We start from the raw sequence: 25,819 nt of genomic DNA on the forward strand, positions 1-25,819 counted from the left end.
TTCCTACATGGAACATCTCCTATGTGGAGCGGGCCTATCAACTTAATCCAATGAAAATGTCTCACAGGAAAGTATCAGAGCCGTCACTACTCTCTGGGACAACAAATGTTCCAGCATTTCAACACCCTTCAAACAGACTGGATCTGTACCTTCTGACTGTAATCCAATCTATCTGTAAGGCAAAGATATGGCAGAGTATAAGGGCAGCCCTGCGGCAAAAAGTTAGTGAAACCTAACTTGGTGGTGGCCACTATGTACGGAAGTGGCAAGTAAGAAGCTCAAGGTCCAGAAATCTGCTCCATACAAAAACCAAGACTTTTTTTTTTGCCAGCCTTAGAGCTTGAATTCAGGGCCTAGGCACTGTACCTGAGCTTCTTTGGGCCCAAGGTTAGCATTCTACCACTAGAACCACACCGCCACTTCTGGTTTTTTTGAGTAGTTTATTCGTGATGAGTCTCATAGACTTCCAACTGTGATCCTCAGATCTCAGCCTCTTGAGTAGCTAGAATTACAGGCATGTGCCATGAGTACCCGGTTCTAAGACTTTTATCTGAAAAATAACCAAAATAGAAAAACAAAAGGACTGGGTGTGTAGCTCAAGTAGCAGAGCACTTTTCCAGAGAGCGGCATACACTGTCTGGAAAGAATAATGATTTACAAAGTGATGTCCTCCACTTCTGACCCATGTCTAAATGGAAGCCTAGAAAGCCACTTACTTGTTCAACCAAGGCTATTTTTTCCATTTTCATCAATTCCAGTTCACTCTCTAGACCCTTGTAAGAGTTCTGCAGCGCATTGAAGGTGTCCTGCAAAGTGTCATTTTTGGATTGGAGCCCTTGCACCTTCTGTTCCAGTTCCATGGTCAGACTTCCCAGTTCTAGCTTCTGCTTCTGCCAAAGTTCCTCCTCTGCTTCTACCTGGGACAGTTTAGCAACCAGCTGCTCCTGGGCACAAAATTGGTCTTTTAGTCTCCTAATCTCTCCTTCCTTCTTCTCTAGTTTCTGTTTGCCATCTTCTACCTCTGCAATGAGGCCGTTCATGGAAGACTGTAAAGTCATACACTTATTTTTGGCTTCATCAAGGTCCTGCAGCAACTGTGTCTTCTCAAGTTCAAGAGAATCAAGCTGAGCACTCAGATTCTGTTCTTTAGTCTTGTAGGTCGCTTGGTCACTGCATAAGGCTACCATTTTCTCATTGAGCTCTGTCAACTGCATTTGAAGTCTCTGAGCGTCTTCTTTCATTTGGACTTTTTCTTGCTCCTTTTCCTGCAATAGGTCTTCAAAGGAAGAACTCAGTGTTTCTAACTCAGATACTCGCTCTTGCTCTTTCTCTAATTCTTTGGTGAGATTTTCTTTCTCAGACTTTGTATTAAGAAGCTCTAGTTCCAAGTCTCGCAGGGTTTGGGCCCTCTGCTCTATTTCTGCTTTCAGAGTCTCTACCTCTGCTTTGGAGTTCTCAGCCTCAATAATAGCGTGCTCTTCTCTTTTTGCCGTTAACTCCAGTTCTCGCTCAAGGTTCCTGACTCTATCTTGAAGCAGATCTATGTGATGCTGATTTCCCTTAAGCTGTTCTAAGACTTGGACCTGTTTATTTTTATCTGCTTCTAGGCAGGCTTTTAGTCTTACAATGCTATTTCTCAACTGAGTCATTTCCTCCCCTGGAAGGCCTAAACTTTGCCGCATGGTCAGCCCCATTTCTTGGTCATCACACAAGGCTGCTAGCTCCTCAGTGAACTCTTTCAATTGTGTCTGAAGCATCTCCACTTCAGCTTTAGATTCTTCTTTCATCTGTAATCTTGCCTGCTCCTTTTCTTCTAAAAGACTTTTAAATGAAGAAAGCAATCCATCTAATTCTGACACTTGATTGTGCTTTTCTTGTAGTTGCTTTGTTAGACTTTCTTTCTCTGACCTAACTGTGGCAAGGTCTAATTCAAAAACTCTCAGGCTTTCAGTCATGGCTTCTATTTGTACCTTCAGGGTCTCCATCTCCGCTTTGGCATTCTCAGCATCAAGAATCACCAGCTCTTGGTTTTCTTCTGACATCTGCAATTCCTTCTCCAGATTCTCCACTTTATCCTTCAGGGAATCACTTTCACGGCGGCTGGCTTTCAGCTCCTCGGTCACCTGGAGGTGCTTCCTTTCATCATCCTCAATGCGGACCCTCAGTTTCTCAATGCCTCTTCTAAGCTGATGAACCTCCTCCTGGGTTGAGCCCAATCTCACTGCAAACTCACCTTTCTCCATCAGTGCCAACTCTAAGGCCTTGGAGGCAGTTAGCTTTTCATGTTCTGACTCACTCAGTCTGGCCTGCAGGCTTTCCGATTCCCTGGTAAGTGATTCCTTCTCTTGATTCAGTTGTCTGAGTTGGCCCTCCAGCTCACAAGCTGCCAAGGACAATGCTTGTGAGGCCTGCTGCCCACTCTGCAGCTGCTCCTGGAGATGAGCTTTGTCTTCTGACAGCTGGCTCACCTCAGAGGACAGTGTCTGAAGGAGTTCTGTCTTGTCCTTGACCTCAGCCTCCACGACCTGAATGTGATGGAGACTTTTGGCTTGAAGAGACTCCAGCTCCTGTATTTTCTCCTTCATCTTTTCAGACATCTGATCCAGAGCTTTGTGTTCTTTGGACCTACTAGCTAATGCTTCATGAAGCTGGTTTCTCTCACTTGTGATGGCAGAGAGTTCTTCTTCAAGACTGGTGATAACTTTCTGCTTGTTTTCATTGTCTTTTTCTAAGCACAGCTTCTCTGTTTGAACTCTGTCTAAGTCAGCTTCCACAGAGATGGCATGATGCTCAACAGTAGCTTTCTCAGACTTGATCCTGTTCAGTTCATCCTCCAAACCAACAACTCTATCCCTCCAGTTGCTATTTTCCTTGGCTGTAGTGTCATTAGTAGTTTCATACGAGAATTCCTCTGGACGCATTTCTAAATCAGAACCAGGAACTTCTGAACTTTCTGGACTTTGGCAGAGCATCTGGTTATCATGGCAGAAGGGTTTCAATTGTTCACCTAAACTAGATTTTTCTTTGAGTTCCTCAACCATTTTTTCCAGTTGGATGCATGTTTCAATCTTGGACTTGAGTTGTACTTCTTGTGAGTCGAGTTTTAAGCTTAATTCTTTTATTTCACTCAGCAAACTTTCAACTTTTTTGTCCTGGTCCTTTATTGTATGAAGTAATCTCATATTCTCATTTGATGTTTCTTTGACCTGCAATTGGAGATTCTGGATGAATACCTGGTTCTCCAGAAAATCCCTGGGAACCAAAGCATTTGGAGTGGAAAATGAAAGCTCAGAACTGCATTCGGAACAGGACTGAGTTTTGTCTTCTACTAGTGTCCCATAAGTCATCTTTGAGGACTGCTCGCCAGACCCTTCGCCAGTAAGCGGGACTGCGTCAGTCTCGATTTGTCCAGGCTCTAGACTGAGGGATTGCTGAATATCTTTATTACAAATCTGATCAATGCCTTCCTTTGGTATTTCTTCTGTAGTTTCTGAAATATTTTCCTCAGATTCTTTTATGTCACAGCTGTCGTGTTGGATCCGAATAGCCTGTAATCACAGTATATAACCAGAATATATTAGTTTGTGTTTCAGGAAGAGTCAAAAGAGGAAATGGCACCTGGCTGCTGCAATACACAGCTCTCTAAATGTTGCATTTCCCCCAACTTCCTCTATCCTTCTCTCTGTCCAAATACGTCACACAAACATGCTCTAAGTCCCACTTATACGCAACGCACCAAGCAAGGTCATAACCCGAGTTACTTTATCATCTAGGTCTTAACACTGAAATTTCATCATTTTCCTTGCTACAAACATTCTAGTTAGTTTTGAATGCAAAATTAATTTGTGATCATCAAATAAGAAAGAGGCTACAAAATTCCATATAAAATGTTCAACTTCCATCTTTAATATTTTTTTTTTTTTTTGTCAGTCCTAGAGTTTGAATTCAGGGCCTGCGCACTGTCCCTAAGCTCTTTTGCTCAAAGCTAGTGCATCTGATTTTTGAGTGGTTAATTGGAGGTAAGAGTCTCATAGGTACTTTTCTGCCAAGGCTAGATTTGAACCTCAGTCCTCAGATCTCAACCTCCTGGGTAGCTAAGATTACAGATATAAGCCACCAGCAACCAGTTTATGAATGATATTTTTAAATAGAAAAGGGAAGTCAGATTTCATGACCAGATCTGAAGCCCAACAACTTCATACTGCTCTGTTTTTACTTAGATATTCTTGGATAAATTCTGTCATTGTGTTTTATTTTTCTATCATCTATAAAATAGGGAGCTGCTCTTCTCACCATGCTTACTGCTATGTCATAACTCACACCCTCATCAACCTCAGAGGGGTGGATAGAGTAGGACTCAACATTGAACAATATTACCAGTTGTACCAGTCAACTAGAAAAGACAAAAAAAAAACCAATCTTTTTAAATATTTGACACTGAATTACAGATTTGTACTGTTTAAAAGTTAAGCGATATACATACAATCTCCTAATTTAACTTCATGACTCTATTATTTAAAATAAAACAGGCAAGAGGTTAAAAACACTTTCCATATCACTGTTTATTTTTTAAGCAGGTCTTATTAACTTACAATGAAAACACAAATGCGAAAGATATGACTCTATAATCATTTTCTCAAGACCTGAGATGAGTCTTAAGCCTTTTAGCAGAAAGTGTTTAAATCTAATCATTACAGAAATGTAATTAACATCTACTCATTCTGGTTGAAGAAATGTTTTACCTTTTTATTTTTTGACCCCCCTCACAATATTCTAGTTTTAAATTCAAGTTGATATACATCTGTTGAAACTCTAGTAGTCATATAGAGAAAAGTCATGCAAATCTGGCTACTTACATCATCCACATCAGTACCAAGCAAAGACCGGGAGCTCAAGTCCAGGCCTTGCAGCTGGAGTCGTGCTACCTCAAGTTCATGGGACAGGTGCTCAGTCTGCTTCTTTTCTGCCGCCAATTTGGACTCCATCTCCAGAGTCACATTTGTCAGCCTCTGTTGCCACTGCTCATTTTCTGACAAATACTGCTTCCTGAGGCAGCTGAGCTCTTTCCTTTCAGAACTTAGTAAACGCTCAAGCTCTTCAATCTCCTTATTCTTCATGCTGCCTTGACTTTCCATTTTCTCTTCCAGGTTCTTGAGAGACTCCAAGTATAGCTGACAGAGCACCTCCAGTTCTTCAACACTCTTTGTGGGGGCAGAGGAAATGTCTTTCTCCGTCAGACTCTCCTCCCCAAGACTGGAACATGACACTTCACCTACAATAGAATGATCTGCTGAAGCAGTCTCTTTGAAAAGATGCAAAAGAGAAATGTCTCCTGTCTGATCTAAAGCATCTTTGTGAAAAGAGGAGTCTCCAAATTCTGCCGGCCTCGGGCTAGAGATTGAGACAGACAGACGACAGCCCTCCTCCAACACGGGCATTCCCAAGTCACTCTGCAAATGTTTCAGGTTCAGTGACAAAGCTGAGTTTTCAGCCTTCAACGTGTCAACGTATGACTGTAGCTCTGACATCTTAGAATTGATCTGACAGTGCTGATCTTGTAAGACTTTGTGTTCACTTTGCAAACATGAGAACTTCTCCTGTAATTCAGCAAAGTGCCCCTGGACTTCTTTGTGTGACAAGGTCAACTGCTCAGAGAAATCACTATCGTCTGGAGGAGGCAAGGACACATGCAGCTGCTGACCGCTAAAGGCACCACCTGGCATTTCTCTCGCTAACTCACTTTGAAGGTGACCATTTTCACCATTTAATAGTTTCACTTCATTTACTAGTTTCTCCACCTCTTCTGCCATCTTACTCGTCGCTGTGATACATTCTGATCTTGAATCATTCAATTCCGATGCAAGTTCCAGCTTTTCAACCTGCAAAATCTCACACATTTTCTCCAGCTCACTCAGCTTATTCATTGCTGCCTGCAGAGAGCACTGCAGGTGAGCATCGTCACTTTGACTTGTTGACAAGTCATGAAGCACTGAAAAATATTTTTCTCCTGCATCTACTACTTCACCAACTTGGAGACCACTTGTGTCCTGTGACTGACTATCTTCCAAGTTTCTAGTTCCCCGTTCTCTTCTGATTGACTGTAATTCCTGCTGTAGGCTTTCTTTCTCCTTCTCACTTTCCTTGAGCTGTAATTCCATATTTCTTAGCAAAGCTTCTAACTCAACCAGCTGAGTCTTATTACTGTCTGGAGAGATGTCTTTAACATCCAGATCCATCTGATACTGGGGATTGCTTTTATCCATCTCATTCTGTGTGTCTTCCATGGAGTCCCTCACTGGTTCTAATTCTAGAAGCTGATACTCATGTTTACTGGCTGTTAACTGCATTAGTCGTTCATTCTCTCGTAATAAGTCACAAACTTCCTGTTGCATCTTAGTTTGTTCTGTCTTTAATGTCATGTTTTCTTGCCTTAAGCCATCAGTCTCACTCTTAGAGTTATTTTTGATGTCTATAATCTCCAATCTCAGTGCTTGCTGAACAGTTCCCAGCTCTAATATTAGTTTCTCATTTCTTTCCTCTGAGAAAGCTAATTTTGTGACAAATTCTTGGTGTTCCTTTGCAAATGTCTCCTTCAGCTGTTCCAATTCATTTTTTCTATTTTCGCACACATTTGTGCATTCATTCAGCAAACATTCCAATGTAGAGTTCTTTTCCTTAGCTGCTTCATATTTTTCACTAAGATCCTCTAAGGCACGACTTGTTTCTTCCCATCTTTGTAGTAAAAGAAGTCTTTCTTGTTCATACCTATTAGATAATTCTGAAATGCTTTTCTCTCGTTCCTCTAGACAGTTCGAGAAACTCTCACTCTTTTGGAGTAAACTCATTTTGTCCTGACTTAATGCTTCATTCATTTCTTTTAGATTGCCATTCTCTCGAGCCAGCTCTTCTATTTCTTTTTTACTTAGCGAAATGATGGAACTCATTTCCTTTTTCTCTGAGTTCAGGGTTTCGGATAAAAGTAGTAGCTCCTTTAGAGAGTCTTCAAGTAAATGGTTGCTCTTCTTTAATTCCCGAGTCTCTGCTCGCTCAGCTTCTAATTTTTCTTTGAGCAGCTGCAATTCTTTCTCCTTGTTCTCAAAGGCAACTAAAGTTTCAGCGACAGCATTCTGATGAATAGAAGCATCTTCCTGCAACTTGCTAATGCGCTGACTGGTTTCAGCCACAAAGCTCTCATGCATGTGTTCTGCTTTAGTGAGATTTTCTTCTATTTCTCCTTTGATTTGCACCAACTCTTCACACTGCTTTTGTAGATCTGAGTTCATTTGTTTTTGAGACTCTAAGGAAAACTCAAGAGAATCAACTCGATTTTGTAAGGCAGATGAACTCTGGTCTAAAGCAACACGGCATTCACTCCTTTCTAAACACAGGCTTCTTTGTTCTTCCACTGGATCTGCAAAGGAGGTGTTCATCACAGGCTGCTGCTCCAATGCCAAACACCTTCTCTGCAGGTTCTCATTTGCCTCTAGAGAAGAATCTCTGGATGTGAGTAGACCCCTGAGGCTCTCGTATTCAGTGCGTAAGTCTGAGTAATGTTGGTCCTTGGTTATTATTTCACTTGACAGGAACTGAAGCTTCTGTTCTAGATCTTCAACTTGTGTAGTAAGCTGACAAGTTTTCAGACACATATTTTCTATTTCCTTCTGGTGTTTCTGATCTGAAAACTCAGCTTTCTGCTGCAGATCTACATAGGCTTGTTTCTGAGTCTCTACCTCTGCTGTCTTGCTATCTAGCACATTGCGAAGGTTTCTGATCTCTACACTTAGGTTTTCTCTTTCCATCTCCAGTGTTGTAACTCTCTCATTATATTCATGGCTTTTTATTTGTTGCATCTTGAGGCAAGTTTCCAAATGGTTAATTTTACTCTGTAAATTTTCTTTTTCAGATTCCATCTGACTGATACGTTTTTCACTTTCACTTTTCCAATGAGAATACTGAGTTGTCTCTTCTTTCAACTCTTCATATTCTTTCCCCTTTAACTCCAAAGCACTTAGTAAAGCTTTGAATTCGTTCTCAATCTTGCTTAACTTGTCATTAAGTTGTTCAATGTGATGTTCCCTTTTCTTCAAAAGATCTTGTGAACAATCTCGCTGCTTTTCTAGATCAGCCACAGCAACCTTCAGTTTCTCTAAAGCCAAGGAGTTTTCTTGCTGATTTATTTTTTCTTGAAGATCTCTTAACACAATTTCTTGTGAAGCATTCTTAGCTATAAAAATAAGACATATATATATATATATATAGTCAGTTTTTTGTGGGGTTTTGTGTGTGTGTGTGTGTGTGTGTGTGTGTGTGTGTGTGTTGGTTGGGGTACTAGAGCTCTGGGCCTGGATGCTATCCCAGAAGCTTTTCAGCTCAAGGCTACCACAGCACCATTTCCAGTTTTCTGGTGGTTAACTGGAGATAAGAGTCCCATAGACTTTCATGCCTGGGCTGGCTCTGAACCTCGATCCTTAGATCTCAGCCTTCTGGGTAGCTAGGATTACATGTGTGAACGACCTTGTTGTAGTCATTATTTTTAATAAATATCTGTCCTATTAGAATTCTAGAACTTTTGTTGTAGCTCAATGGTACAGTGGTAGCCCAGAGTTACCTTCCCAGCACCACAAAAATAAAAGAGCAAGGACAGGAGTTTGGCCTAGTGGTAGAGTGCTAGCTTAGCATGCACAAAGACCTGGGTTCAATTCTTTGGTACCGAGCACACAGAAAAAAACAAAACTGGTACTGTGGCTCAAATGGTAGAGCACTAGCCTTGAGAAAGGCCAAGGACAGTGCTCAGGCTCGAGTTCAAGTCCCGAGATTAGTAACAAAACAAACAAACAAAAACAAAGGGGAAAAATTAAGCTATTAGTTTGTTCTTAATTGTAATGAAAAATTGACATTATGACAGGCACTGGTGGCTCACACCTATAATCCTAGCTACTCAGGAGGTTGAGATCTGAAGATTACAGTTTAAAGCCAGTATTGGGCAGGAATATCCATGAGAATCCTATTTCGGCCTGGGTGCTAACCCTGAACTCTTCAGCTCAAGGCTACCGCCCTACCCTTGAGCCAAGCCCCACTTCCCATTTTCTAGAGATTAATAGAAGAGTCTCAGGTTCTTTTGTACCTGGGCTGGCTTTGAACCTTGATCCTCAGATTTCAGCCTCCTGAGTAGTTAGGATTACAGGCATGAGCCACCACACCCAGCTACCATTTTTTCTTTTTTTTTACTTTAAAATCAAGAAATTAAAATCATTCAGTCAAGTCAGTCATCAACATGCCACGGTCTTAGAAAGCATGCCTTTAATCAGGTTTTTCCATTTTAGTGAAAGCAATAATGAGTTAGAACTATGTGGATGTAATGAACGGCACTGAAACTCAAAGAACAGCACTCTGGGGTGAGAGTCAACAGTCTTGATATAGCTTCATGTGGGAAATATTTACCCTTCTAAATTTCAAAGTAGTGAGAGGCAAGCAGTTTGGATTTAATTTGTTCCAATATACAAAGTTCAACCATCACTGAGGAAACTGAACAGTGGGAGAGAAAAACCTTTCTCCACTTCAACTGTAGACATCTCTTTGGGCAACCATGTGAAGAAAAAAAATTCAAAGAGGTTTCTCAAATGTGCTAAGCTATCCATCTGCCCTCACAGCGATAACACTCTGGACAACTAACTTTAAACCCCAAGTTCACTCACCTTTCATTTCCTCTGCACAATTTTGGCTCTGATTTAAACACAGCTTGACTTTGCTGAGTTCTTCCTCCAGGTGGCAGACTTCTCTGGTCCTCTGCTCAGACTGACTCCTAAGGAGACCATTTTCCTTCTTCATTTCCTGAAATACACATTTAGCCGGCTTTAATCAAAATAAATACTCAAAAAGTTACAAATACCTGCCTTAATAAAGTTCTTCGGCAGAAATGTCACATTTCCCCTTTAAGTGCCCAGGAAGTCAGGCATTCTTACTTGAATCAAGTAATGTCATATGTGTACAGTCAAAAGAAAAGCACAGAACCCCAATCTTTTTCCTTCAGGAAATATATTTCTAATTGGCACTGTGACTCAAAAGGCAGAATGCTAGCCTTGAACTGAAGAGCTCAGGAATACCCAGGCCCAGAGTTCAAGCCTCATGACCTACCCATGAAAAAAAAAGAAATATATTTCTGGCTTAGTGGCAGAGTGCTTGCCTAGCATACATAAACAGAAAAAGCTAGAAATGGCACTGTGGTTCAAGTAGTAGAATACTAGCCTTGAGCAAAAGAAAGTCAGGGATAGTACCCTGAGTTCAATATCCCTGAGTTCAAGCCCAGAACTAGACAAAAAAAAAAAAAAAAGGAAAAAGAAAGAAATGTATTCTTTGAACTCCCTGTTGTATGTCTATTGAAGAGTCTCACAAGGAAAGGCCTATTTATAAGACCCTTAAGGTCTTATCTCACATTTGATTGATCAAACCTATCTTTGTAACTGGACACGGTAGCTCAGGCCTGTAATCCTAGCTACTCAGGAGGCTGAGATCTGAGGATCATGGTTCAAAGCCAACCCAGGGAACTACAAAGCCCATGAGACTCTTCAAATAACCACCAGAAAACCGAAAGCAGGACTGTGGCTCCAGGGATAGGGCAGTAGCCTTAGCTGAAGAGCTCAGGGACAGCACCTGGGCACAGAGTTCAAGCCCCAGGACAGACAAAAACAAAACAAAACAAAACAAACAACAACAACAAAAACATACCTTTGCACTGACATCACTTGTAAGTTATCTCAATGTTCACTGTCAGAGGAATGTTTTCATGTGTAAAATTACCTTGAATAATTCAGCATTATAAAGAATGTGAATACAAATAAGAGAGCCTCTTTCCTCTAGCTCAGGAATACATGCTAGAATGGACTAAGTACTAAAAAGACACTGTGTGTGCTTGGTGAAATCAAAGGCTGAAGCACCAAAGGATACTTTTGGATGGAGAATCTGAACATTCACAGGAAAATCAGGTATTCTGCTTTTTTTTTTATGCTGAAACTTATACTTGAATTCAGGGCCTCCTACTCTCACTTGGCCTCTTCACTCAAAATTTAGTTCTATCCCTTAAGTCACACATCCACTTCTGGCTTTTTGCTGGTTAGCTGGAGATAAATAGCTCCTAGACTTGTATGTACATGCTGGCTTTAAACCTCAGCCCTCAGATCTCATTCTCTTGAGTATCTAGGAGTAAGAACCACCCATGCTTGGCTTTGCAGTTTTAAGTAAATATCAGTGCAATGATATGCAGTAATATTGCAGATATAAACATATATGCAGTTCCATCCTCCTATCTTAGGAGACCTCTAATCTTAGAACCAAGCAATACTTACATGGCAAATAGAAACACTGCTTCCTAATACTTTACATATATTATATGCTAGGAACATCTAGTAATTTTAATAATTGCAAACGTACTTCAACCTAAATGATGCACCACCCTCTCCAGCAAATACAAACTGACAGAACCAGGGGTCTCACACTCTTGAGAGGAAAAAAAATTCAGAAAGCTCTTTTATTTTTCTGCATTTCAAAAAACACCAAAGTACCCATGTGAGAAGTAGAAGGACATTTTTTGAATCTTAGAGAAACAATTAAGACCCATCCTCCAAAACCCTACTGCACCGTTAGAAAACAGATGGCCCTGGCAAGTGTTGTGCTGGAAGGCTGCCTTCAATTATCCGTCTGGTTACTACCAGCAGATGGGTATCGATGTAGCAAAGCCAAATTCAAGAAGAGGGGGAATCTGGCTAGTAGAAAGTACTTGAAAACTTGCTAGCAGCTGCTCTGTTCGTGTATATACATTCACTTCATCATTAAAACGAGACAAGACCTGTTTTGTCAGTACTATACTCCTGTCTCCGGTGTTATGATCCTGCCTTCTACTAGACAAATGATGCCCTATCAAATGAAGGCATCAATCAGATGTCAAGGGCAGCTCCAATAGATCCAAAGACAGAAAGAACACATACAGCAAAATCAGTGTTCGACTGTGCAAAGAAAGATTGGGAAGGTGATGGATTTAGTAAGCATCATGCAACTATAGAAAATAGAATTTTTCCCTTGTTCTTCAAGCTCAAAATAATCATCCTTTTAATAGGAGTATACCTTAGAACACTTTCACAAAGGTAATGAAACATTAGGATTGATTTTTCTTCCCCAAATTTAGCAACTGCAAGATCACAACCATGGATGAGTTACCTGGGTTGACTTAGCATTTTTGTTTCACAACTTTGAAAATATTCTTAGCCTATAAATTCATCAAATGCTACTTACATCTGCAGGTTTGCCAAACAGGTCAGGAAAACAGTGCATGCAATTATGGGCACATCCCCAAATGATAGAAGGTTAAAAAACGGGGGAAGGGGTCACTAAGAAAGCAGGAAGGTAATACATGTTTATGTATCTATTGGTCTTGATCTCTGTCTATAACTGGAGACATTTAAATCATAAGCTCAGAAGATTAGCCTTTCTCTATTCTGGCAATAGCTCCATAAATATTTGTTTCTAATGAAGAAATGTTCAGCCAATCCTGAGATCCAGCAGGCTTATAACACTACAGCTATGACCAACCCAGAATTTAGAAAACGAACATCTGAAAGTGGATGTGCAGGCTGCCACCCATCAGCAATTAGTTTTCCACAAGGCTCCAGCCACTTAAGACTTGATTGGGTAGCTCATTAAGCAACAATGAGTTAAGCATACAAGGATATATTCTCCTAGGCATCTCTCACAACCTCACGTGATTTGCAAAATTGGGCACTACCCTGGAAAAACAGAACAAAAATCCCTATAACCACAGCCAGCATTAGAGCTTAGCAAGCAATTCCACCCAGATCATCTTCGGTTTAAGAGCAGCAGGGGAAGCATCATTTCCTAGGGCCAGACAAAACAAATTCCAGCTAGTGAGTAGTATTTCGGGATCCCATCCATGAGCATAGCTTAATATGTCCCTGCTTGGGTGAAGGCTACATATGTGACTATGGAAATAAACGCAAAAGATGTGTTTTTTCCCCTTCCACTTCATCATTCTTGCCTGCCAGACTGAGCTCCTTGGAGAATGTGGCATAATACAGATCCCTATGCTTGGAAAGGTCCCTCAGCAAGTGTTTCCCCCATCCTGCCTGTCAAATGATGGCATTTTATTGCCAAACCCCAGTGCAATGGAAACTGGCACTAGATGGGTGGGTGAGCCGCTCATCTAAACTTTTCATACACGTTGATACTAAATGTTAACTTTACCCCGATTGGGCCATTAAGTCATGTTTTCCAACTCTGATAATTTCTCATTGTAAGCAGCATGTAACACGGTCAAGGAAAATTTCAGTACAACTGTCACATTATTTCGGCATCCAAAACCTATAAGCATGCTAAACTTGCTTCTACTTACTCATAATTAGACATGGAAAGACACCCAGATTGGTGGTATAATAGGCAACATTTTCAATAGGAAAAATCTCAAATGCATTGTGTTCTGGTCATGACCTTATATGTCTGCAAGTGACAGCCAACACCACAAATATCAAGAGGCCTTAAAGTTGTGATGACAAAAAAAAAAAAAACAGCAAGTAGCTGGGCATGGTGGCTCAAGCCTGTTAATCCTTGCTACTCAGGAGGCTGAGATCTGAGGATCAAGGTTCAGAGCTAGCCTGGGCACAAAAGGACATGAGACTCTTATCTCTAATTAACCTCTAGAAAATAGAAAGTGGGGCTTGGCTTAAGGTTAGAGCCATAGCCTTGAGTTGAAGAGCTCAGGAACAGCACCCAGGCCAAGTTCAAGGCCCATGACCCACAAAAAAAAAAACAAAAACCAGCAAGCATGTAGACTTCAATAATTTACTGAGCATGTATGTGCTAAACTCCAGGGCCAGTGCCTTATATACAGTATTTGATTTTATGCTGAATGTAGTCTTCAAAGAAAGGGAGTATTATTTGTCCCTTCAAAAGAAAGGAAGGTTTAATTCATGGCTTCAAAGTTACACAGGACATAGGTGGCAGAAAAGTAATGGAAATTCAGATAGATCTACCTCCCTCTAAAGTCAGCACCATTGTGCCTAAGGTATACAACCCCAATTCAAAGTTCAGGACCCAGCTAAACACTTTCACTTTTTTTTTTGCCAGTCATGGGGCTTGAACTCTGGGCCTAGGCACTATCACTGAGCAATTTTTGCTCAAGGCTAGCACTTGTGCCACAGCTCCACTTTCAGTTTTTTTCTGAGATTAATTGGGAAATAAGAGTCTCTCAGACCTTCCTGTCAAAGCTAACCTCTAACTGCAGTCCTCTGATCTCTGCCCCCTAAGTAGGTAGGATTACAGGGGTGAGCCATTGGCATATGGCTTACATTTTCATTTCTTACTATCACCCTGGGGAAAAAAGACTCAAACATAAACGAATATTAGGACAAATCTCAAGCTTTGTACTAGGCACGTTCTACATAGCTGCCCTCGTGAAGATAGAGATACCAACAAAATCTAAGTGAAACATGATATATATGAAATTCAGCGTAGACTGGAGTTAACTGAAGACAGCTCTACAGTAACCAAGTCAGACTGGGGGGGGATGAGCATGTCTTCAGAAACACCTGTACAACAAGGTCTAATCCACTACAATGAGTTGGCCCCACCAGCCACTGTAAAGGTGCCTAGACTCTCCTAACCAGATGATTGCTTTACAAAATGTTTCCACCAGGCAGCCAGTGGAGTTGCAGGAGAGTTCCTGGCTAAAAGGGACGCTCACAGAGAAAAGAGTTCCATGCCAGTCTGCCTGTGAAAATGTTAGCAGAAGCATCTGTTGATTGGTCCCCACTGGCCAAAAGGCAAACATTTGTTTTTGCTGCAACACACATTTCCAATGGAAAACATTTATGGATGAAACCATCACCGATTGTGAAGGTTCTTCCACAGGGTTTATAGGAATGGACCTCTACCCCCCACAGCAGTGTCCTTTTGCAGCTGGACAGCTGCTCTAATAACCATCTCTTCTCTATGACAGTTATGACTTGTAATTTTTACAAGTGTAATATATTGTTCAAAGTGATAGTAATAAATTCAGTTGGACTTTTTGTCATCTAGGTAAGGAACTACTTATTACAGAGTTTACTGTTTCTCTTTCTTCTTGAACAGTCTAAAAAGTGATAGCAGAACATTTAAAGAATAAGTTCATTAAAAGTCCTCCACTTATCTTCTGTTGTTCCTCTCCTAAAATTACAATGTTGACTTATGGCTCTATTCATGTTGCTCCAGTCTATTCGTTATTCCTAAGTAGTTCTTAATTATTCTGGTTAAAATAAAATCTAGGCCACTAAACAAATTCAGAGAGAAGCCAAACTGAAGTCTGTAAGGATTAGATTATCAGTAGGAGAATGGGTTACTCTTCACATACCACTCCTAAACCTTATCCACCATTTGTGGAGAGTGAACATGATCCTTCAAAGGACAAGGTCAATGGGGCTGTACCACATCAGAGTAATGCACTGAAGTCAGACTGATACATTCTAGCTTCCTGGAAGGGGGGCAGGGGAAGGTGAAGCATTATTTTCAGCATTATACCAGTAAGCTCTTCAAATATTGTACTCATTTTAAATCTATGAACTCTTCAACTCTTCATCCATCACTATTTTTATTTTAAGTCAATGATTTTCCACAAATTTTTTTTTCAATTTTTTGGATTGGTAATGAGACATGAACTTAGGGCTTGGGTATTGTCCTGAGATTTTTTTGCTCAAGGCTAGTGCTCCAACACTTTGAGCCACAGCTCCATTTCCCTTTTCCAGGCAATTAATCGGAGATGAAAGTCTCATAGACTTGCCTGCCGAAGATGGCTTCAAACCACAATCCTCAGATCTTAGCCCCTTGAGTAGCTAGGATTATAAGCATGAGGCACCAGTGCCTGGCTTTCACATACTGCATAATTCAAAATCCAATCCTTAGAAAAGGAATATAAATCTTGGCTCACAGGATGTCTGGCATTCATTTCCAAGTTCTCTTTCTTTCTTTCTGTTCAAAAAAAAACCCCTTCTTTTCTTCCATCCTCTCACACCCCAGGTGGTCCTGAAAACCTTTAAGTAGTGGATATTTACACCACTACTTGGAAGATGGAGACGAAGAGGATCCAGATTCAAGGTCAGCCAGGAAAAGGAGTTAGAAAGATCCCATCTCAACTATCCAGTCGTCTCAGTTCTACAGAAAGTACAAAGAGAAGGATAATCATCTAGACAACCCAGGGGGGGGGAGAGAAGGAGGGCCGGGGGACATTAAGACCAAGCCAATGCCACTGGCTTGTGTATGTAATTCTAGATACTCAGAAGGATTAGATCTGAGCATCACAGTTAGAAGTCAGACTGGGCAGGAAAGTTTGTGAGATGCCTATCTCCAAATAAGCACCATAAAAGCTGGGAGGAGAGCTGTAGCTCAAGCAGTAAAACTCTATCCCTGAGCAAAAAAAGTTCAGGGACAGTACCCAGACTCAATTTCATCAAGCCTAAATAACAACACCAGCACCAAAATAACAACAACAATAATAATAATAACAACAACAACAACACCATATTTGAAAGATAACTAAAGCAAAAAGGGTTAAGGGCATAACAGTTCAAATGGTAAAATAAATGTCAACAAGGGGTAGGCCCAGAGTTCAAACCCCACCGCAAACTGCCAGGAAAATAAAATTCATTAGGTATTCTTTATACAAGGAATATTTTCCCATCATTATTAACTGCATGAGTAATTATGATGTAGGAAAATAAAAGACATATTCTATAACAGAAGACACTGTAATACTGATTCCTGGAAAGAAAAATACACAATAATGATCCACAACTGCAAAACTCAGTCCTGTATATGCCAAGAATTTCTTAGCTCTCCTCCTTACCTCATTGCTTTTCCTCAGCTCATCCTCTGTGGTCTGATGTGCCTGGAGGGCCTGTTCAGTCCTGTTGTACTTTTGCTTAAACTCTTCCAAATTCCTTTCTAGCTGTAGCTTGGCTGATGTGACCTACAATGAGGAGGAAAGAGCAATGGTTATTTGCAAAGGACATTAAAATGAAACATCTACTTTTAAAGAAAAAAAAATAGACAGTAACAAGGTAAAATTTAAAAAAAAAAAAAAGAGACTAGAAGAGAACCATCACTGTCCTTTGGGATCTCTCAACCTCCACCTGCCGCCCAGAGGAGAACAGGGAACTGTTTCCAGGATGCCAAAAGAAAACCACATCCCAACAGCCCTGATGCAGAACACTGTGGTATTTGCCTATAACCTGTGCACATGGCTACGTACTCTTGTGTAGGTAGAGTTACACTCTCCAATACCCTGTAGCATCTCTATACTAGTAGCCCGTGTCTAACACAACGTAAATAACATGGAAATAGCTATCAAACTGTATTGTGAGGGGAGTTATAACAATGAGTTTGCATATGTCATAGACAACATATACATTATAAAAGGACAGGAGATATGGCAAACAGCAATCAAATACCGAGCAGTGTAGAGATCAAGCAGCTGCAAAGCAGTGGGAGACCACTGCAAGCTACTGCACACCACCTCATTCATATGGACTCAGCAGAGCCTGGGGCATAGCAAGTCCCCAGTTTTGCTTTTTCAAACTTTTTGTAAAGGAGGTTTCTGAAATACTACCTTCCCATGGTTGCAGAATCTACAGAGGCTGATTTTATTTTCAATAGCAGAATAGGGAAAACTATAATTCAACAAATAAAGCACACTTATGGCTCAATTTGCAAAAAAGAAAAAGAGGGTCAAGAAATAGAACTGTAACATTTCAGACAAATGGTGCAAATGGCTACTGAAAAGAATCACTAGCAATCACAGAAGTATGAATGAACACAATGATAAAATGACATTATTTTACTCCTTAGTTGAAATTTAAAAACTCAGTATTTCTGGTTAGCAAGGATAGGAAAAACAAGTCCTGTCTTTCAGCTGGTGGAAAAGAAAAGTGTTACACTTTTGTTCAAGGCAACCTGGCAATGTCTACTAAATGCTAGAATACATACAACCTGCAGGATAGAATCTGTACAACCTGCAGGACATTGATTGATACCAGGAAAAAAATCCACCCCACAGAAATACCAGTGCACACACATACATACGCACGCACGCACGCACGCGCACGCGCGCACACACACACACACACACACACACACACACACACACACACACACACACACACACACACACACACCTGCCCAGTGACAGAATAAACCATGCATGTTACCGTAAATGAGAAAAGGGTTGAAAACATCAGTATCTAGCAGCGAGAGAATGACTGCAGAAACAACAAAGTGTTCAATAAAAGGAAGTCTCAGAGTACATAAGAAATTCCTCTTCTATTTAAAATATTAACAAACCACAAAAGTGATACTGTGTGTATGCTACTGGGAATCAAACCCTGGCCCATGTGCTCACTAGAAAAGCACTCTGCCACTGAGCTGCATCATCCCCAGTCTTAAATTTGTAAATGTATTCTTTTAAAACGCTTTGGAGGACAAACTGTTAGCATTTTTTTTCCTCAAGAAAGGGGACCTAAGAATATTTCATTTTTTACCAAACCTAGACAGATGGAAAGACAGATCTATCCCTAATCACTCTGGAAAGTTTACCATGTACACCAGATGCTTGCTTGCCGTTTCAGAGGCATTCTCCATCCCTGATACGGCCACTATGAGAAAGCAACACCACCCACTCCATGACAACTAGGTTTTAATCTGTATTTTTCAAGACAGAATGTACAGTAGTGAAAAATCCTTCATTTTACAAAACACTAAGAAAGTAATGGAAGCAACAGCAGGCAACTATCTGCACTATCAAGGTAAACTCTGAAACAGACCACTTTCTCCAACAGCCAAAAAAACCAGAATAAGTGACTGCCACTGTAAAGCTATAGGTGTTCAGGACTGACATGCTGAGGAGGGAGCAGTAAACAAATCCCTATGTTCACTGAAAGATTCAAGTGACACTTCATGTGTGTGTCAGCACCACTCACAAAAGCCAAGTTGGAACATTCACCCTGGTGCACATCAGCCAATGAACGGATAAAGAAAATGTGGTGTACAGACACACAATGAAGCATTAAGCAGCCGTGAACAAAAATGAAATTACATTGCTTGCACGAAAATGGGGAGAGCTGGAGGTTCATCAAGTGTAACTAGCCAGAAAGACAAATACTATGTTTTTCTTTGTAGATGAAATCTAGATCTAAAAACCAGCAGAACATGAATGTAAAAGGCAGTGGGGACAAAGGTAGGAGAACAGATAAGCAACTAAAGGACAAAAAGAGAAGATGACAGCAGGGAGATGAAGATGACCAAATACTTTAGATGAATATACAAAAAAAGAAACATGAAGCCAGGCTCAGTGGCTCACACCTGCAATCCTAGCTTCTCAGGAGGCTGAGATCTGAGGATCGCAGTTCAAAGCCAGTCCAGGCACCAAAGTCCGAAAGACTCATCTCCAATTAACCACCAGAAAACCAGAACTGCTGTAGCTCAAGCAGTAGAGCGTTGGCCTTGAGCTGAAGAGCTCAGGGATAACTCCCAGACCCAAAGTTCAAGCCCCACAACAGGATGGAAGGGAGGGAGGGAGGGAGGGAGGGAGGGAGGGAGGGAGGGAGGGAGGAGAAACATGAAGGGCCGGGTGTTTGGCCTAGTGGTAGAGTGCTTGCCTAGCATACACAAAGCCCCAGGTTTCATTCCTCGGTACCATGTACACAGAAAAAAGCTAGAAGTAGTGCTGTGGCTTAAGTGATAGGGCGCTAGCTTTGAGAAAGCCCAAGGACAGAGCTCAAGCAGGCCCTGAGTTCAAGCCCCGGGATTGGCAAAAAAAAAAAAAAAAGAGTGGGCCGGGAGTTTGGCCTAGTGGTAGAGTGCTTGCCTAGCACACACGAAGACCCGGGTTCGATTCCTCGGTTCCACATACATTGAAAAAAGCTGGAAGTGGTGCTGAGGCTCAAGTGGTAGAGTGCTAAGCCATGAGAAAGTCCAAGGTGCTCAGTGCTCAGGCCCTGAGCTCAAGCCCACGACTGGCAAAATAAATAAATAAATAAATAAAGAAAGAAAGAAAGAAAGAAAGAAAGAAAGAAAGAAAGAAAGGAAGGAAGGAAGGAAGCAAGAAAAAAAAAGATACATGAAACCCATTAAAAAGAAAGAAAATGATGACTAAGAGTAACAGAGGAGATAAATTTGGTCAGAGGATATTACATACATATATGAACATTTCACAATGAAATCCTTTGTTATAGAATATATATATACATATGTACATTTACATGCATGTATATATAAAAATATACACATATATGTTAATAGAAAGATGATCCAATGATAAAATATTAAAATAAGATGCCAGGCATTCTCAAACTATAGAGACAAAGTGAGATAAAGAGAAACCAAAGCACTTCAAGTTGATAAGTTGACCTTGAGCAGAAAGCTCCAGGACACAAAGGAACACAACCTCAGATCCAATGCTGGAAGAGCCTCTGGAAGAAGACACAGCAAACAAGGTCTGGAGTAGGTGTGAGCTTGGTACAGCCAGAACAGAGCACAGGAGGAGAAAGATGAACACTGAGCATGAAGCAGCAGGAAGCCAACCCGGGTCAGGCCAACCTCTGGAAGACCTGGCTTTGATCTGAGAAGAGACACCACCTGATGTGCATGATAAAAGGCTCCCTCTGGGTACTGGCTGAAAATTCACTGTACGGAGATCAGGGAGAGCAGCGAGGAGGCCAGCACAGTACTCAGGACAGTACAAGTGTGCTGTTCACAAGACTCCAGGCTGGAGTCACAGAACAGGAACTGTCATCATGCAAACTGACATGCACGGCTACAAACCTGAGTGAGATCACTTTTGGAGTCTTTGTAAGTGCATTCGATATGATCATGGGAGCTTTAACTACTTAGGAGTGTAATTACTTCCGCCCAGTCATATGACCCAGAACCACCAAACTATCAAGCCATTCAGATGTCAAACCCTAATTCACCCACAACCCATTCTCAGAAAACTGAGTCAGGAAGTTTTGTTTGCTCTTCATTTTGATCATGAAAGTGAGCATACAACATTTTTCCTCTAGAAGCATTTTGACTCGTATGTATAATCTAATAAGATTCATACAGACACTGAGAGTAGAATGATGTTAACAGGGCCTGGGAGAGTAAGACGAAAAACAAACAGCCAGTAGGTCCTAACTTACAGCAAGCTAGCAGCAAGAAGAGCTCATGAGCTAGTGAGAGCAAGTATGATGACTACAAATAGTAATGTGCTGAATTTGGATAGTGTTCACTACAAAGAAATGTTAAATGATTGGGGTAATTAACCTGATTTAAACATCATACAATGTATACATGCATTGGACATGACATCCCATTGATACGTACTATTTAATGCTTAGAAGTTATTGGTTTAAAAAAAAAAAACAACCCCTTGTGAACTGGACAGTGCACTGATAAAGGAAGAGTTAGGTGAAAGTAAGTCAGCACCCTACTTTATCCAGTTCCGCCTGGAGAACATTGAGGGTGTTCTTGGTTTGCTGCAACTCCTGGGTAAGTCTGGCTTTCATCTGAGTACACTCTTGATCCAGGGTTTGGAAAGATCGCTGCTGATGGGACAGCTCCTGAAAGGCAAAGGTCACACGCATCAAAGGATGGCTAACAGGCAGAATCCAAAACCAGACACAAATAGCAGGGATACAAGGAAAAAGCTAGAGACAATAGGGAGCCAAGACAGCCATGCACTGACCCACAAACACAATCAACCAGAACACTGGTCCTGGTAATCAAATCCAGGTCCCAGAGGGAAGGCAAAGAAGTCTGCCAGTTGGCCACATGGAAAATCAGACTATTTCACCTCATCCCCAATCTTAAATATTTATCATCTTTAGTATAAGGAGTTGAGGGTTGGAGAGCTGAGCTGCAATGATCAAAATGCACCTGAGAGCCCAAACACACTTGAAAATGGCATTAAATATTCACAAACTATATACTAACTCCAACAGTCTTTAGTTGAAAATGATAGGAAACAAATGCCAACAGGTGAGTTTTGATTACCACAGGACACCAATGACATCCCTGGCTGTTCTTACTGGATATCTCAGGTGACAGCCTCTAGAAGGACCACCCTAAGAATGCCCACCAGCCTGCCTTCTGTTCTGACTTCACATCTTCTTTTCCTACCACACACATTACCTTCCTAGTTCATTGCTAACTCACAGGATACAGAGACAGCTGGAGAATGTTAGCCAGTTTTCCTCACTGCAGAAGAAAGGATCTGAATGATAAAATAGGATCCATCCCTACTCAGTATCAAATCAAGGTACAGTAGAAAACAAGACAAAAAAGAGAAACTCTAAAACGCTTGTCTCTGATCAAAACTGAAAAAAAACTAACAATGCAGATGTGACCTGTGCTTGCTAAGCATCTTTTTCCACTATCCCAAACTATGATAAAAAAAAAGACTCTTACCAAAATAACAAACATTTTCAAAAATGCCAAGTCCACTAACGCCTTTTTCAGACAAACCCAATCTGCCTTACCTCTCGAAGCTCCTTTTCTTTCTCCTTGATTTTCTGTTCCAGAGAGCATCTCATACTTTCTGTATTTTGTCGCTGACAACTCAGATCCTCAGTCAGTTTCTTCAGCTTTTGTTCCAACACAGTACACTAGAAACATATAAAGATGTTCCACACAAAATACATTTTGTAAGGAAAGCAGCAAACATTTTTGTCAGAAAAATATTAGTCCTGACGTGTCATGAGCTTAAATCTGCTAACGAAAGACTAAAACCAATATCATTATTTTGACTCATACAAAACTCATATTTGGGAAATATTAGTGAGGATGGTAATAATTAGTTCATTTTTAAATAAGACGCTTTATAATCTGTGTTCTGAAAACTGATACACAAAGTTTAATGACTGATCAAACATTCAAACATTCAGTGGTATGTTCAGGATGGGTACAAGGCAGAAGGTGTTGACCAAGTAATTTAGAACAAAGAACAATCAGAAGATGCCCCTTACCTTCCAATGATAGAGCCAACAATTAATTTCTATAGGAAAATTACATCACCCCTGGGTTCGAATGCCTAAACTAACCTTCTAAAAAAAATTCTAGAAGCCCCAAGACCAATAAGGAAACTTTATATTGTTAGGGAAAAATTACCTACTCCAACAGAAAGAAGCCCTGACTTAGCAACTGTACCTGCTAAATTAATTCTTAGAGATTCTTCATAACCTATTCTAAAGATGTTAGATATAACTACTTAAAGATCATTTAAAGCAAATGCTCAACTGATGAAGTTGCAGGCTCAGAATTATTTTAAAGAAATTTTAAGAACTCAGAAAAAAAGAAAAGTACTACATAATGAGTTATTGGAAAAATAGTCCAGATATCCATTATTAACTAGCCAAAGATGAACCGTACCAAGTTGGTCAATAATGACTAATGTTTTAGAAACAGCAGAACTATAAAAATATCAAATTAAAAGGGTAAGAACTTGAATCAGTGGTTCAAATTAATCCACTGCTTCGAAGGCATTTATGCCTTGATGCCTCTTGAGTTTTTAAATGCCCAAGGAAAAATATTACGAAGACTGCTTATAGCAATAATATAAATTCAATAAATATTTATTAAGAATCTATCATATTAAAAAAAGAACTTACCATCTATTATAAACTATTCTAGGCACTAGTGACAGAATACTAAGCAACAAAAACCACTACCCAAATGATGGACGAATATAAATGATAGACCAATATTTCGCTGGTTGATAAAGTCTCAGAGAAGTAAATGAATGAACCCTTGGCGCCCTCAACTGGCATTTCTTCACAGTGCAAAACATTTTACTAAAAGGAATAATCATCCTACAGGACAGAGTAGATTTAAAACAGATTCCACTGAAAGTATTTTTAGCTTATTCAGATTTTTTCAATGACATTCTGAGATAAACAATGTACCACCAGATGTCAGGAATGCTCTGCAACACTAAAGCACCCAGAGCTAACTTGGTTTGAATACGTACTATAAGACTCTGGATCTTGAAAGTTTTTTCTGTGAAATGCAGATGCCAAACTCCAGGGTTACAGCCAGAACACCATTCCTCCAACGTGAACCTTACCCCACACATAGTTCTGAATACTTAGAAGACTTATACTGTAGACAATATACCTTCACATAGAAATACTACATGACATTAGCACCATCTTATTTAATAAGCAGTTCTAATGATGACGGTCAAGAAACAGCATAAACACAACATAATTTGGTTTTATCAAAACAACTGACAGATGGCTGGGAGATTAGCCTAGTGGTAGAGTGCTTAGGTAGCATGCAGAAAGACCCGGGTTTGAATCCTTGGTACTACATACATAGAAAAAGCCAGAGTGATGTTGTGGCTCAAGTGTTCAGACCCTGAGTACAAACCCCAGGACTGGCAAAAAAAAAAAAAAAAATGATAGAGTTGAGAAAGAAAAGGATAGGTGAACTCAGTAGGTGGCTTTGTGGCTGATGCTGGGGGGAAAAAATCAGAAAGCACTGCACAAATGAACCTAGAGAAAACCATTGATAGCATGCTAGCATTGTGCTCTTAGCACCATCCTAATCAAAAAGTAAGGATCTGACAAGAGACCTCACCAAATACATTAGACACAGCAAGGATATGGTGTTCTTGTCTTACTAAAACAAAAAAGTACAAAGCAAAGTGATAAAATAATTCTTTTTTTTTTTTTTTTTTTTTTTTTTTTTTTTTTGCCAGTCTTGGGCTTAAGCTCAGGGCCTGAGCACTATCCTTGGATTTTTCTCAAGGATAGAGCTCTACCACTTGAGCCTCAGCACCACTTCTGGCTTTTTCTAAGTATGTGGTACCAAGGAATCGAACCCGGGTCTTCGTGCATGCTAGGCAAGCACTCTACCACTAGGCCAAACTCCCAGCCCTAAAATAATTCTTATTACAGGTAGTCCTGGCTAGACAGAAATTCCACTGAAAATTACCTTACATACAAACTCAATAGTAGACTTTGATAACAAATACTGTCATTACACATACACCATGTACCAGGCGCAAAACTAAAGCCTTTCTAAATCTCATCTCAAGCTTTACAACAACTTAGGCATTATTATTAACACAAAGTTACCAGTTCGGCAACTGAGGCACAGAAGTTAATTAAACAGCTCCACAAGCAATGGAATTGTGTGTGGCAAAGCCAGGGCTCAAAGCCAAGTCCTTCTAATTGAAAAGACCAAAACACTGCTCAACCCAGGCTCCATGGAGAGTAAGTATGTGAAGCCAAGCAGGTTCTGGGCCCAGTGAGCATCCACTGCTACTTCTTCACACATCTCATCAGTGTATCGGGTTTCCTGTACAAGGCACTTTAGGACATGGAAAAGAGACATACTTTTATCTATTCCTCCAACAAGAATATGGAAAACAGTGAACACTATTGAAACAAATCTAACAGGAGAGAGAAGGCAACAGAAGGGAGATCAGGACCAGATAATAAACTACAATACTGAAAAAAAACAACTCTCAACCCAGAATCCTGTATACACAGAAGTATCCTTCAGGAATGAGGGGGGAATTTTAAAAAATAATAATAACTCCAAGTGATGGCAAATTAAAAGAACCTGTGGTCAACAAAGCTGCCTAAAAAAATGGAACAGGAAGTTATTTAAATAGCTGGTTAAATAAAGAAGTTTGGCCTTAATTGAATCTGAAGACTCTAAGGCAGATGTGTATTGACTGCATCCCAAGAGTAAACTCATTCTTTTTCTTTTAAGGCGCCATTAACCTAAGTGTCAATTCCATGTG

The 25,819-nt window shown here is 40.4% G+C and overlaps 1 protein-coding gene across 1 annotated transcript in view; it reads right to left on the reverse strand.

Annotated features, from left to right (window-relative positions):
* The window catches only part of LOC150058396 (centromere protein F-like), a 52,180-nt gene that overhangs the window by 12,491 nt on the left and 13,870 nt on the right, over nucleotides 1-25,819 (reverse strand). The window contains exons 8-13 of the mRNA XM_090341201.1: nucleotides 22,548-22,673; nucleotides 21,501-21,629; nucleotides 16,880-17,002; nucleotides 9,696-9,831; nucleotides 4,857-8,224; nucleotides 717-3,548 (exon numbers count right to left, since the gene is read on the reverse strand). Coding sequence (XP_090197327.1) covers nucleotides 717-3,548; nucleotides 4,857-8,224; nucleotides 9,696-9,831; nucleotides 16,880-17,002; nucleotides 21,501-21,629; nucleotides 22,548-22,673 — 6,714 coding nt within the window. The remainder of the gene's footprint in view (nucleotides 1-716; nucleotides 3,549-4,856; nucleotides 8,225-9,695; nucleotides 9,832-16,879; nucleotides 17,003-21,500; nucleotides 21,630-22,547; nucleotides 22,674-25,819) is intronic.

The sequence above is a fragment of the Megascapheus bottae genome, chromosome 10 (genome assembly GCF_031878675.1).
Source record: "Megascapheus bottae isolate mThoBot1 chromosome 10, mThoBot2.hap1, whole genome shotgun sequence".
Classification (NCBI taxonomy): domain Eukaryota; kingdom Metazoa; phylum Chordata; class Mammalia; order Rodentia; family Geomyidae; genus Megascapheus; species Megascapheus bottae.